At 49.0% G+C, this 15,697-nt stretch overlaps 1 protein-coding gene across 1 annotated transcript in view; it reads left to right on the forward strand.

Moving 5' to 3' along the window:
* The window catches only part of LOC100192923 (vacuolar protein sorting-associated protein 54, chloroplastic), a 63,129-nt gene that overhangs the window by 21,420 nt on the left and 26,012 nt on the right, over window positions 1-15,697 (forward strand). The window contains exons 6-8 of the mRNA XM_020544869.2: window positions 5,334-5,490; window positions 5,585-5,673; window positions 12,955-13,199. Of these exons, the coding sequence (XP_020400458.1) occupies window positions 5,334-5,490; window positions 5,585-5,673; window positions 12,955-13,199 (491 nt within the window). The remainder of the gene's footprint in view (window positions 1-5,333; window positions 5,491-5,584; window positions 5,674-12,954; window positions 13,200-15,697) is intronic.

Here is a 15,697-nt window from a genome sequence, read left to right on the forward strand (position 1 = left end):
AAAACCTCCCTGTAAACCCATCAGGCCCAGGAGCCTTGTCAGAAGGCAGGTCAGCAATCGCATCCCTCACCTCCTTCTCCGAGAAAGGGCTATCCAGCTCACTGAGATCCGCTGCAGGCCTATGACAGCCCAATAAATCAATAGTAACAGACCTTGGAAAATCAGTGCCTAGAAGGTTGGTAAAGAAACCGTCCAGAACTCCTTGAATATCCTCATGATTTGTGTACACCCTTCCATCCTCCTCTAGATTTGAAATGAACTTCCTTTTTTTACGGTAGACAGCCTGTTGGTGAAAGAAATTAGTATTGGCATCTCCTTCTTTTAAAAATTGAATTCTGGACCGCAAACGTGCAATAGTTCTTTGCAAAGACGCCAATACCAGACAATGCTGTTTCAGCTGCCCCCAAAGCCAAAGCTCCTCCCTGGATAAGGATCTGTTATCTTGCGCCATCTCCAGCCTATGCAAAACCTCACGGGCAAGACCCAACCGGGCATTGACATTCCCCACCTCTTTGTGACCCCAGGACTGCAAACACTTAGCTAATCTTTTAAACTTCAAAGATATCTTCTCAAATGGACAAAAATTCTGCAGAGGTAGATTCCACGAAGCAGCCACTACCTCCAAAAACCCCGGGATTTTTGGCCAAAAACTCTCAAAGTGAAATCTTCTCCTCCCCACGCCCCCCTCTCTAAATCTAAGAGTTAGGGGACAATGATCCGAGACAGTAGTAGCATTACTGTGAAGAGAACAATCTGGAAAAAAATCCTCCCAGTCCGCAGTGCAGAAAACATGATCTAATTTCACAAGAGTAGGCACCTCCCTCTGATTTGACCAAGTGAATCTTCTGCCAATCAAAGGAATCTCTTTCAGCTCCACATAATTGACAAACCCCCTGAAGCGACCCATCAATAGCCTATTAATGTTGGAATTATTCTTATCTTCTTCCCGGATGATCATATTAAAATCCCCACACAAAAACCATGGCCCCACACATTCATCACGAACCGTTCTCAATTCATGAATAAACTCCTGCTTAAAACTATCCTGGTGAGGTCCATACACACCTGTGAACCACCAGGAGGAACCAGACTCATCTTGAAACTGGACTGAGACAGAGAAATTCTTCACAACCGAAGCCACAGAAACAAAAGACCCATCACGCCAAGCAATTAGAACTCCTCCTCTAGTCCCCTGGGCGGGACTATACACAAAATTACTGAAACCAGTCCCAAGAATAGACAGCATGTCAAAGTCTGAGATAGCACACAATTTGGTTTCCTGTAGACATACAATGGAAGGCTTGATATCAAGGACCAGAGATTTAACCGAGTCCCTCCTGGCACGATCATTTAGACCCCTCACATTCCAAATAAGAAAACAGCCATTCTCCATTGGAAACAAATCAGATCGCCCCCACCTGAGGGACCTCCCAACCAAACAAAGCTGCCAAAGCAGCCACATGTGCACTCGAAAGCCCAGAATCAAATAACTTTGCATAATTGCAGGCATCATCAAGAGAAATATTCTCCATTTCATCACAAAAACCCAGATGTCTACATACATGTGCAGCCGCATTGGAACCAAGTTCTGGAGGGAATTTGGCCACCCTCCTACTTCTCCGTGGCCGAAAATCACTTGGCATTACTTTTTTCCTGCTTTTGGTCCTTCGGTGGGGAGGGGGTGGTAACAAGCCATCAGAAGGCTTAGTAACCGCAGACTTGAACTCCTCCAAAGGTGGAACCAGTTCCACCACAGATTGCAGTAAAAGGTCGTCCTGGACCACCTGAGCCTGAGATAATCTTCTTCTGGAATAAACTTTGAACACGGGTGGCTTTGATCTCCATCTATCAGCCCGGGAAGACTGACAAGACTCAAACCTCCGCACCCTGGCAGAGACAACAGCAGGAGAACCAACAGCCACCAATTGGGAGACCCCGGAACCGTGCTGCCCAGCAGTGACTGCCTCCTCCACATTAGCAGAAACACCATCGGTCAGCAAATAGGAGAACCCGGAACCATGCTGCCCAGCAGTGACAACCTCCGCCAGTCCGGTCATAAGGTCCCCCACCAAAGGATTGTCCAAGCAAGGCCTAGCCGGCGAGATAACAACATGCGAAGACCAGCCCTCCTGACAACTGAACTCCAAATCCTCTGCCAGATCCAACGCTAACACTGGAGGGTGACCAGGCGCCTCCAGCTCTGCAACCGAAACTTCCGGGAGAGCCAGGGCATCAACTGATCCCAAAACTGGAGGGTGACCAGGCGCCTCCCGCTCCTCAACCGAAACAATCGGGAGAGCCGGAGCATCAACTGATCCCCCCTCCACCAAATCCTGATGAACAGCCACAACAGACATATCATCCACCAGCCCAGAACGACTGCGCTGACCCAGACGCAAGTGAATTGGAACCCGAACAGAGGACGCAGGGCGCCCCGGCCGTTCCAAATGATGCTCATGATCACTATCTTCGTCGACAAAGCCCGAAGGGGATGGCGCAGGAGGATCCACACCGGAAGCTGAACTCCCATCAGAATGAAGCACCACCACAGAAACAGGGAACACCAACGTGCTAGGAACCCAGCTCCCATCCTCTCCACAGACCATCGGCTCTTCAGCAAGGAGATCCACCACCGCCGGCAGCAGCACAGGTGACCGGCACCAGACCTTCAGTCTGAGAACAGACATGTCTTCCTCCATGACCAAGCCAGGCAAAAAACCTTGAATCAAACAGAAAGCACCAAGAACAGCCTCAGCAGTCTCAATCCCCCAGAGATGCGCAGGAATTCCACGAAGTTCGACGTCAACGGGCACAAGCGGCTTTCCACCTCCAGAAGCAAAAGCCTGGCGAGACCACCTTCGGATATGCAACCTGAGCGGAGGGACATGAAGAGATTGCCCCTCCCCAATCACCCGATCAGCCACGGCAACCGAGGGGAAGAAGACTAGGAAAGAATTAGGCGCAGCACGACGTATGCGGAGCGACCCTGCTTCAAGGCAAAACCTTGAGGCGATCGCGTCACGCACCTCCACGGCGCAGCCAGAAACCTCCCTGCCTACAACACTGACGATCAGTGCACGACGGAGTTCCTCCTCAGCCCGATCAACTCTTCCACAGCGCCCGACAAAGCTCACCGGCTTATCCAGGCCGAAGGCAGGCGGAGAAGGCAACTGCACCCCAGCGCCCGACCTCCTCTTCCTCTGTCCACGGCGAGTTCTCTTCCTCGCGCCTTCACCAGTCGTTGTAACAGGTCCAGACTCGCCAGCCACAGCCGTATCTCGATCGCAGACATTCTTCTCCGAAGGTCTCATAGCCACAGGTCGCCACACCAAAGTGCGTCCAGGGATGGGAGGGTCCGTCCGCCGGCGCGGGCACACGCCCACACGGTGCCCCGGCAACCGGCAGAAAAAACACCGCACGCGATTACGGCACACAGCCGCACGGTGCTCAGACGAGAAACAATTGAAGCATCTTCCGCGCAAATCCACCGGGACAGGTCTGGGGAGGGACTTCAAGGTGTTCGGACGCCGACGAACCACCGTCACCCAACCATCAACGTCCCTGGACGCAGCAGGCCTGGGAGAAAACAGAGCCTCCCTATAGGATTTCTTCCCCACGTCACCCTGAACTAGTGACGCAGCAGAGGAGGCACAAGCACCACCGTCTTCCAGCCAGCGCTGTTCCTTCGATCTTCCGCCGCGCACAACACCAAGGGGATAATCCTCCGACGCCGGGGAGGGAAGTTGAGTGGTCGCCGGTCTTGGAGTAAGAGCCGGCGAGAGGCCAGAGGAAGGAGGACACGGCGCGTAGCGCAGCACCTCCGGACGTCCGCCGCGCTGGACACCAGGGGAAGGGTCCTGCGACGCCGGCGAGGGGAGAGGGGTGGTCGCCGGACCCGGAATAGGAGCCGGCGAGGGGCCAGTGGGGGGTGGAAACGAGGCGTCGGGAGGGGGAAGGCCAGAGGGCGGGAGCGGGAGCATGACCGTCATTTGAACTTGCAAATCAAACAATTGCCACAGCTGGTTGGATTTTCTTGCCTAAAGTTTAACAAACTGCGTGGATGAACAAAGCATGCCTGATTTTATTTTTAACTTGTGAGATGAGAGACTAAATCATCCATGTAACAGTATATATCATCTCAAAAGTTATTTGGGCAGAAAATGAAGCTGTCATTATAATATTTTATGTCCTACTTTACATCACTGATGTAATTAGCAGAAACTAGTTAATGTAGTACACATAAGCAAAAGTGATATTTATCGGTAATAAAATTTACATATAAGTGCAGTTTGAATTATTAGAAATCACAAAACTGAACAGTTGAGTTCAGGTCGTACCTTTTAAGTTGTTTTATATGATACTATATATTGCTAGAACTTTAGTATCGAGGCCACTAATACCACTATACTCGGGGTGTGTTTGTTTTTGGGATAGGAGGGATGGGATGTATCCATTCAGGACGCGATGGTTGCATCTCTGCATTTTGGTTGAGGGATGGAGATGTCCATGTTTTGCGTTTGGTATGCCTGACAGGGAGGGAGAGGATGTAGGACCGTTTTAGATCTGTTAGACAAATAGTTAGGTTGGCCCTAGATTTTATCCTCCTAGACCATCTTCTTCTTCATTAGCCACTGAGTTGGCATCCAGACTTCCTGATCGGCGCCCACCTCCGGTCGCCATCCATGGCTTTGGTGCTGGCCAACGTAGCCATGGCTGCAGGCTGCAGCCACCCCTGACATGACGCTGCCGCCTCCTCCCTGCCTGCCTGCACATCGATGTGGCCACCCCCAACACGACGCCACCGCCACTGGACACATCCGCTAGTCCCGGGCCTGACCCAACTACCACCCTCCTGCTTGTTGTGTTTGTTGATCACCCACTTGAGGCGGCCACCACTGTCTCATCCACCACCAACACTGGCCCTCGCTCAGCCATCTCCCCAGCGCGCTTGCACATTGCGGCCCTTACCTAGGCGCCCATGCCTCTGCCCATCAATGCCCGCCCTCGCACAGGCGTGGCCGTGGCCATCCACCGCCTGAGGCCCAACCATGACCTTTGCTGCGTGGCCGCCCCTGCTCCTACCAGCGCCTGGAAGAGAGAAGTGGTAAGCAGTGGGGGAACGACATCTGGGAGGACAAGTGCGTACCTCTCTTTTGGGGAGGTGGGGGTATCTTTGAATCTAGATGAATATTCCTCTCCTGGGATGACTCCATCCCTGGTGTCTCAAGTGGGATATCCCACTTCATCCCTGTCCCACCACAGAACTAAATACAACCTTAATATTTATTATGTAGAAGCAATAATGGCATGGTGATTTTTTTTTAAATTTTCAGGACAAATTTCCTGCAGTTCTCAGAATTTACCGGGATACACTTATAACTGTTATGAAAGCTTCAATCAAAGCAACAGTAGCGGAATTACTCCCTGTTTTAACTGCCAGACCAATAGATTCTGATTCAGTAACTGGAGGCAGAGCTACCGATGCTGACGGTATTAGTTGTACCCAGTCACTATCTCTTTTTTGAATTTTCTATTTTTTATGTTAACCTTCCTTTGCCTTTTGACTTTTTAACATATACTGCAGCTGGAGGCCAGTCCTTGGCAAATAAGTTGCGGAGTCTTTCATCTGAAGGATTTGTTCAACTTTTATCTGCCATTTTCAGGATAGTACAGGTAAATTAGCTCTTAATAAGATTTTTTTTTTCTCGAAAGCGTAGGAGAACTGCGCGATAATATATTAAAGAAGAGGAACAAATACAAGAAACAAACTAGGGGCCCCTACGGCAGGCATACATAATTCCATCCATGTCTAAAAAGCTAACAGAAACTACCATAGTGCTAGCTAATTAGCAGGGAGGTCCGGAATGGGGGCGGTAAGCAAAGACAACTTCTTTGCACCAGCCATCTCCCAAAGGTCAACCTCCAACCCAACTCTTCTAATAGCATCATTTATACTGGGGCTCTTGTTGTCAAAAACACAACCATTGCGCTGCTTCCATAAGGTCCAAACACCTAGGATGACTAGAGAATTGAGGCTGTCCCTTGCAATTCCAGAGACCTTAGTACATAGCACTCTCCACCATTCAAGGAAGGCACTATCCTCGGATTGGGGGGCAAGAAGCTGAAGGTTCACTTGATGAAGTAGTTTGAACCAAAATTCTCGAGCGAAAACACATCCAATCAACATATGGTCCAAGGTTTCTTTTTTTTTCTTGAACGCGCAGGAGAGCTGCGCATCATTATATTAAGAGAAGAAAAGGGTCCAAAATGGACCAAAGTACAAAGCCCAAAAGGCAGAACAAACAGACCCACCAACCTCCTGCTGTGCACAGTGCCCCAACCTCCAGCAAAAGGAGGCAAACAACAAACGTGCCAACAGGCCCCCCACACACACCTGCATTACTCACCCAGAAAACTCCCTGGACCTAATAATGGCAGCACCTAGGCCTAAGCCCTCAAGATGCTTGGCACCGGCTAGACCCCAACACTCTAACTCTTCCAAGAAAACTTTTTTAATTCTGCTTATGGAAGGACTGACACCCTCGAAAACTGCCTTATTACGATGAATCCATAAACACCAAGCTCCCATGATGATGACGCTGTTAATGCCTCTTCTTTTGGATTTGTGCACTTGCTTACACACCTTCCTCCACCACTCAGCAAAAGATATCTCAATAGAAGCAGGAGAAAGATTAGCAAGCCCCAACGGTGCAAGAATGCAATGCCAAAACTGTCTAGCAAAGATGCAACTGCAAAGGAGATGTTGGATATTCTCCGGCTCCTGATCACATAGAGGACAGACCTCAGGATGATCCAGCCCTCTCTTCTGAAGTCTATCAGCTGTCCAACATTTATTCCTTATTGCCAACCATAGGAAGAATTTGCATTTGGGTGGAGCCCAAGATTTCCATAACCTCTTCCAAGGTTCAAAGGTAATCGAACCCATGAAAAAAGCCTTATAGCATGATCTAGAAGAGAACTGCCCAGAGGAAGAATGAATCCACACATGTCTATTAGCCTCTTGTGTGAGCACCACTCCTCTTAAAGCGTCCCAAAGCTGTAGGTACTGCTGCAACCCAATCAAATTAAGAGGGGTTTCTAAGTCGCTGACCCACTGCCAGTTCTCAAGAGCATGGGCCACCGTTCTGGAAGAACTAGCCCTTTTCCCAACACAAGCAACTACATCAGGGGCAAGATCCTGGATACAAGACCCATCCAACCACCTATCTGTCCAGAATAAAGTAGTAGACCCGTCTCCAACCAAGGTAATAATTGAAGAAGCAAAGAATCTCCTGACATGCTGCTGAATAGGGAAATTCAGCCCAACCCAAGGCCTATTTGGATCTGTTTTTTCCAACCATAACCATTTAGTCTGCAGCGCCCAGCTTTGGTAAAGTAAGTTAGAAATCCCAAGGCCACCAAGATATAAAGGCCTTGTAATTATATCCCAAGAGACAAGACAACAACCTCCAGTTACCTCCTTTCTTCCTTTCCAAAGAAATCCTCTTCGAATCTTATCTATAGAATTAATCACCCACTTGGGAATATTCATGGCAATGAGAAGGTATACCGGGATGGCCGAAAGCACGAAGCGCACTATAGCTGTCCTGCCAGCCAGATTAAGCAGCCGGGCCTTCCAATTAGGAAGCCGATCAGCAATTTTGTCGACCCAAACCATGAGATCATTCCTTCTGAGCTTCTTGTCTGATATCGGCAAACCCAAATAAGTGCAAGGGAAAGATGAAGAAGAGCACTGAAGAATATTGCAGCCCACCTGCACCGCTTGCTGATTACACTTAATTGGAATAACATAGCTTTTTTGCAAGTTAGACACCAACCCAGAGGCTGAACCAAAGCAATCCAAAATTGTTCTGACGCAGTGAAGATCTTCCTCAACAGGTTGAACAAAAAGGACTACATCATCAGCATAAATGGACAGCCTGTTTCGAATATTATCGCCCTCCAATCTATGCAGCAGCCCCCTGTTTTCAGCCAGCAAGAATAAACTGTTGAGCACATCCATAACCAAGACGAACAACATAGGAGAAAGAGGATCCCCCTGGCGAAGCCCTCTCCGGTGTTTAATAGGAATACCAGGAGACCCATTCAAAAGCACCTGAGTGGAGGACGAGATCAGCAAATTTGAAATCATACTTCGCCACACAGGACCAAAACCAAGATGTGAAAGCACTTCAGTCAAAAAAGCCCAAGAAACTGAATCAAAGGCTTTGGAGATATCCAACTTCAAGAACAAACTAGAGACTTTCTTCTTGTGGAGGGATTTAGTTGAATGCTGTACCAACATGAAGTTGTCATGAATCGATCTTCCTCTAACAAAAGCACTTTGGTTAGCAGCCACCAACTCCTGTAGGTGAGGACCCAACCTATTAGCAAGCATTTTGGTGACCAACTTAGCAAAACTATGAATTAAGCTAATTGGTCTAAAGTCCCTTGCTGTCAAGGCATCAATTTTCTTAGGAAGAAGAGCTATAAAAGCAGAATTCAGCAGCCCCAACTTGTAAGCATTTCCTTGATGAAGTGAATTTATAGCTGCCAACAAATCTGACTTAATAATATGCCAACAACGCTTATAAAACCTCCCTGTAAACCCATCAGGACCAGGAGCCTTATCAGAGGGGAGAGCTCCAACCGTGTCTTGAACCTCCTTTTCCGAGAAAGGAGCCTCCAGGAGACTCAAATCAATAGCATCTCTATGGCAACTAGCCAGATCAAGAGTAAAAGGCCTCTGGACAATAGAACCCACAAGATTGGAAAAGTAATCATCCAGAACTTCCTGCATCTGATCATGGCTGGTGACTAACCTTCCCTCATCCTCCAAATGAGAGATAAAATTCCTCTTCTTGCGGTGGCGAGCCTGCAAGTGGAAAAATTTTGTGTTGGCATCTCCTTCCCTCAAATAATGGACCCGGGACCTTAACCGTGCAACTGTCCTTTCCAAAGAAGCAAGGACAAGGCAATGCTGCTTCAATTTGCGCAGCAGCCACACCTCCTCATACGACAACACCCTGCTGTCTTGAGCCATCTCCATCCTGTGCAGCACCTCACGAGCCACCCCCAGCTGAGAACTGACATTGCCGACCGCGTTATGCCCCCAAGATTGCAATCTTCTCGCTAATCTTTTAAACTTTATCGACACCCTCTCAAAAGGGCAAGAAGCCTGAACCGGCTGGTCCCAAGAAGCAGCAACCTCTTCCATAAAACCCGGGAGTTTAGGCCAAAAGCTCTCGAAATGAAATCTACGCTTCCCTTTAAGATCCAAACTGAGTTTAAGGATTAGAGGACAATGATCAGAAGTTTCAGATGCACTGCTGTAAAGAAAGCAATCGGGGAAAGCCTCCTCCCAACAGGTAGAACAGAAAACATGATCCAACTTAACAAGAGTGGGATTTTCCCTCTGGTTTGACCAAGTAAATCTCCTACCATTCAAAGGAATCTCCTTCAGATCCAAAGAGTTGATCAAATCTCTGAAATTGCCCAACAAAGCCCTATTGACATTTGAATTATTCTTGTCCTCTGACTTGTAAATCTGATTGAAGTCACCAGCAATGATCCACGGGCCTACACAGGCATTCCTGATGTCTCTCAACTCTTGAAGAAAGGCAGGCTTTAAGCTATCTTGATGGGGCCCATAAACCCCAGTGAACCACCAAAGAGGACCAGAAACGCTCTTCAACTGAACCGAGACAGAATTATCCTTGATCACTGAGGCCACTGATGCAAAAGATCCATCATGCCAAGCAACTAGTAAACCCCCTCTAGACCCATGAGCAGGGCCATAAACAAAATTACTGTATCCTGACCCAAGAATAGAAAGAATGTCAAAATCTGAAACGGAGCACATTTTGGTTTCCTGAAGACAAATGACAGCAGGTTTGAGGCTTACAACCAGCGACTTAACAGAGTCTCTTTTAGCACGATTATTGAGACCCCTCACATTCCAAATCAAAAAACAGCCAGATTCCATGGAAAACAAAAAAGGAGGCTACCAAACCGACCACAGCAACCAGCTCAGATCTGCTCCACATGGGGCACCTCCCAGCCAAACAGAGCCGCTAGGGCAGCAACATGATCCCTGGACAGAGTTGAATGAAACAGCCTAGCATAATTACTAGCATCTCGGAAAGAAATATTTTCATGCTCATCACAGAAACCCAAATGCCTGCAGACTTTAGCAGCAGCGTCAGATCCCAACTCAGGGGGAAACTTTGCCACCCTCCTGCTACGCCGAGGCTTGAAATTGCTAGGCATCATCTTTCTTCGCTTGACAATCAGAGCAGGAGGGGGCAACAGCTCATCAGTCGGCTTTGTAAGACCATCTTTGAATTCTTGCAATGGGGTAGACAGCATCCGCTCCTCAACCACAATAGCCTTCTTCCTTCTAGAATATACTTTGAAACAAGGTGGCCAAAGGCATAGCTGGCCCCATAGGCAGATCAAAGATAGAACTCAATGCCTTTAAACTGCAATCACCCTGAAAACCCAACTCAACATCAACAGCCCTTGAGCCCGCAGAAGAAAACTGAGAGCCAGCAGCGGGGAGCCCATTCAAACTGTGGTCTTGCAAGCCAGCAGAGGGCAGCGAGGTAGACACCAAACTCCTTTCATCCAAACTGACAGGTACATCCTGGGCGTGAGAGCCAACAGCACGCGATGCCTCCTCCACCTGGGGAGGAACCGCCGGAGAAGCGTCCAAGCAAGGTGGGGGTGGCCCAGGCGCCGCCAACTCTACGACCGAGGTGATCGGGAGAGTAGCGGCCTCAACTGGTGCCCCCAACATCTGAACCGAGGAAACCAGCGGACTGGAAGACACAGGCGCCGTCAACTCTTCACCCGAAGCAGACGGGAGAATTGCGGCATCAACTGGTCCACCAGCCACCGAAGACGAAGGGGCACGCGGGCCCAGCCGCGAGTGTACCGAGGTCCGAAACGAGGAAGCCGAGGGGCCATGCTGAAGCAGCCGCCGCCTCTGATGATCTTGATCATGGTCTTCGTCGACATCACCAGGAGGTGATGGCGGAGGCGGAGGCAAGCTCCCCTCCGGCCTAACACCGGAACGGGTAACCTTCACTGTAATAGGATAAACCAAAGAGCGAGGGAAAATGGCACCATCTCCCTCCTCAACAAGAGGCTCTTGAACATGAAGATCCAAAACAGCAGGCAAACAATCCGGATCAAAACTCCACGCCCTTAGCTTGAGAACGGACATATCAATGCCCTCCACTGATTCTGGGTGCAGTTCCTGAATCAGACAAAACCCATTCAAAAGAACTTCAGCAGTACCAAGCTCCCAGAGGTGGGCAGGAATCCCCCTCAGCTCGATATCCAGCAGCAGAGGCAGGGCGCTTCCACCAGAGGTCAAGGCCTGACGAGACCAAGGCTTGAGGTGCAACCTGACAGGAGGAATGAAAAGTGACTGCCCACCATTGAAGACACGAGTAGCATGATCCTCTGTGGGGAAGAAGACCAGAAAAGAGTTCGACACAGCACGCTGAAGATGGAGCGCATCAGCTTCAAAAGAAAACCTTGAGGCGAGCGCATCCAGAACAATAGCGGCGCTATCAGAACTCATGTGGCCAAGAACTGTGACGATCAGCGCCCGACGAAGGTCAGCCTCGGCCCGATCAACCTCCCTGGAGCGCCCGATGATCCTTACATGTCGAGCGGGGCTCACAGGCGTGGGTGGAGGCGCCACCAGAACAGGATGCCCTCCCTCAGGACCAGTCTTCCTCCTTCTCTGACCACGACGAGTGCGTTTCTTCAAGCCTCCAGAAGGGCCAGCCATGCCGGCCAACGAGCATCCCTCCATGTCACCGGCAGGAGAATCTGTCGAAGGGGGCTTCCTGGAGACCGGGCGCCACACCAGAGCACGCCGCGGAGGGGGCAAGGCCGTCCGCCGGCAGGGGCACACGATCGCTCGGTGCCCAGGCCGCCGGCAGAAGAAGCAACGAACCAGGCTCCGACACACAGCTGCACGATGGGAAGGCGAGAAACAATTGAAGCACTTCCCGCGCAAATCGACAGGGACAGGCCTGGGAAGGGGCTTCGAACGGTTAGAAGCTCGACGTCGAGCCTGGCGACCTTCAACTCTCACCCAGCCATCATCAGCATCAACACCGCCAGCACCACCAGGGGCAGGAGGCTTCACGGCCAACAGCACATCCTTGAAGGAGCGCTGGACCTCACTGCGATCCTGCGCAACAGCAGAAGACGAACCGCCTTCCTCTCTCCACCGCTGAGCTTTCGAACGTCCACCGGGCAAGGAACCTGGGGAGCGGGAGGGGATAGGGGAAGCAGCCGACGCCGGGGAGGGAAGGGTAGTGGCCGCCGGCCTTGGAGTAAGAATCGGCGTGAGGCTGTGGGATGAAGGGGCTGAGGCGCCGGCCAGAGGAGGGAGACGAAGGGGTGGAGGAGGGAGGCCAAGAGGCGGGAGGGGAAGCGCCATCTGGCCTTGTCCAAGGTTTCTTGATCGTGATCACATAATGGACATCTCTCCGGATGGTCCAAGCCTCTTTTTTGTAGCCTATCTGCAGTCCAAACCTTCCTTTGTGCGACCAGCCACATACAAAGCTTGGTTTTTGGAGGAGCCCGAGTTTTCCATATTCTATTAATAAGAATTACATTTTCCTATTTTGGGACAAAGATCTTGGGCAAAGTTTGATCCGGGGCAAATTAGCTGTTGTGTTCAGGCATAAAGTATACTTGGATAAACCTTGTACTGTTTTTATCTCTTATTGAGGCTTACTTGGTTCTGCTAAACAATCCTTATGTTGGCCTGTGTAGTCTATGTCCTGATTGTTTAATTTGTTTTCATGACATGTGACTTTGTATTAAATGGGTGCACATCAAATATAAAGTGGCTACTATGTATCATATGTTAATAAAAAGGTTAAAACCTCCCAAAAAATAATGGCTTCAACATCTTTATGATGTCAGGTACATTTACAGCAAGCAGCTGAAGTGAAAAGAATAGTTGAGTGGATCATGGGAAACCTTGATGAAACATTAAGTATTGATGCTAGTAATCCTACATTACAACATGGTGGTTCAGTTATTTATGATACCCAAGAGAATGACTCTTCACGGGGCTCTAATACTCTTGCACGGAGTACTTCCAAGATCCCATTTGTCCAAGGAAAAATAAATGATTTTTCCATTATAAGTTCAATAAAGAATGTTCGGTAAGCTAAGCTGCAACTTGCCCTCTATTGTCTATTCCATGTGAAGATGCAGATTAAGTTCATTTCTGATGTCATGGTATGTCTGTGATCAGTTATCATAACAGATTAGCACATTGAATAACCCAAACTTTTGTTTGTTGTAACTTGTATATCTAAGCTATTTATATCAGTGTTATGACCGTCGACACATATAGGCGTGAGGGCCGCACAAGTGGCTAGGCCACGCGGGTAATTATATGTGAAATACTATGATTTTCCTTCCCTAGATATTTTACATTATTTCTATGAAAAATAGGATCATGATTGATTCTTGTTATGAGGTTTCCATAAAAATAATTATTATGGATTGTTTGCTTAGGTCTCAAGTAAGCCTCTCTATGTAAGGAGAGATGTATCGGTCTAATCAAGCAAGGCATATCTAGTCTGCTCTCTAGGGCCATCTCCCATGTCTCTTTTTCTTGCTCGCATGCTCCCTATATGCGACCATGATTTCTGTGTATTGCTGGGGGTACATATGACCTGACCATCGATCTACTGCCCGTACGACCTACATAGCCGTTGTAGGACCCAGATCCTATCAATCTTTTGGCAAGACCGTTGGGTCCACGGAAAGAATATTGAAGACCTTGCTCCTCGACTGCTTGCAGCTGTGCCAAAAAAGATTAGGAACAACAGAACTGTGCTTGAGGCCTTGAGAGACAGAAATGGTTAACTGATATTAAAGGGGCCTTGACAGTAGGTGTCTTTGCCGACCTCCTTGATCTTTGGGATGAACTTCAAACTGTTCAGCTTCATCCAGACATGGAGGACAAGCATATTTTCAGGTTTGCTACTGATGGAATTTATTCAGCTAAAGCAGCTTATGATGGCCTCTTCATCAGGTCGATCAAGGCTCAGTATTGAGAATTAATTTGGAAAACTTGTTCTCCTCCCAAATGTAAATTCTTTCCATGGCTTGCTGATCTTGGAAGATGTTGGACAGCAGACCGTCTGCACAAGAGAGGTTTAAGCCATCCTGACAAATGTGTTATGTGTGACCAAGATCAAGAAACCATAGACCACATTTTGGTGGGTTGTGCTAGGAGCTTTTGATTTCAGCTGCTGGGACAGGTCAACCTGTCTGGCTTTGCTCCTCAGTTGGGAGAAGTTAAAACTATGGAATGGTGGAGCAAAATCAGTGAGCAGCTATGGGATTGCTAAAAAAGGGCTTAATTCCTTGATTACCGTTGGGCTATGGACTCTCTGGAACCATAGAAATGGGTGCGTTTTTGACAGAGTAAAACCCAGTCTAGAGGGAGCTATTAGAAGAGCCGAAGAAGAAATTGTTGTATGGAAGTTCGCGGGGGCCAAACACCTTGCCCTTATTACATCTCCCATTCCAGGTGTCCTTCAGGGATCTGGTAGAGGGATTAGTCGCTAGCTCCATAAAGGAAGTCTTTTGTGTCTGGGGCTGGACTGGTGCTTTGGGTCTGTGGTTGTGGTGACCTTTTAGGTGGTCATCTTGTTTTGATGTGGCCGGATGGCCATGATTATTTTTCTTCTTTCTTTCTTTCTTTTCTTTTCTTTTTTGTGTTTGTATTTGGTCTATTTTTAGACCCTCCTTTTCTTAATTCAATGATACGCAGCTCTCCTGCGTGTTCGAAAAAAAGACATGACTTCGAGAAACAACTGTTGATCCAACCATCGTCGACCACCGCCATCAACCACCGTTGGCCACCGCCATCACCGCTAAAGCCCTTGCAGACATTGCCACGCAACTGGCCAATCTCTTCCCTTGCACGTCGTCCTTGGAGCACTAGTAGACGTTCTCCTCTGCGGTCGCCATGCACTAGAGTTTCCCCTCTGGGATGCTGAGGTATAGGGCAACGATGTCCTGTCCTTCTCCGTTGCCACCGTTGTGCTGTCCTCCAACACCTTGGCCACCACGTCGCTTACCACCCTCATGTAAAACCGCAACGACCGCCGCTGCCCTGTCCGCCCCCTTCCTATCCACCAAATCAACTCTCTCTTTGCCATCCTTGCTGCCAACGTTTTTGCAAGGGTTGCCTTTCTCATCTACGGGGCACCCACCATTGTAGGCGTGTTCACCTGCTTGGGTGTTTCTTGCTTCAACAAGCTCGACTTCTCTACTTATGATGGCAAGGACCCCAGAACTAGCTCAACCATTGCGAGCAGTTCTTCCGTGGGCAATGTACGCTCGCCTTGGATCGGATCTGGCTTGCTTCGTACCACCTCGCAGACCTAGCCCGGACATGGTACTATGCCCTGGAGCAAGATGAGGGCATGTCATTGTGGGAGTAGTTCAAGGATCTTTGCCATTTGCGGTTCGACCTAGCCATTCCCAGTCATTGTCTCGCCGAACTCGCGAGGCTGCCCATCCACACCACGATCCAGGGCTGTCAGGAGCACTTCAACACACTAGTGTGCACATGCTGAATCTTCTTCCAATCTAGAAGGCTGTCCTCTTCGCCGGGGGTCTTCCAAAGCACATTTTGGTT

The sequence above is a fragment of the Zea mays genome, chromosome 10, assembly GCF_902167145.1.
Source record: "Zea mays cultivar B73 chromosome 10, Zm-B73-REFERENCE-NAM-5.0, whole genome shotgun sequence".
NCBI lineage: Eukaryota > Viridiplantae > Streptophyta > Magnoliopsida > Poales > Poaceae > Zea > Zea mays.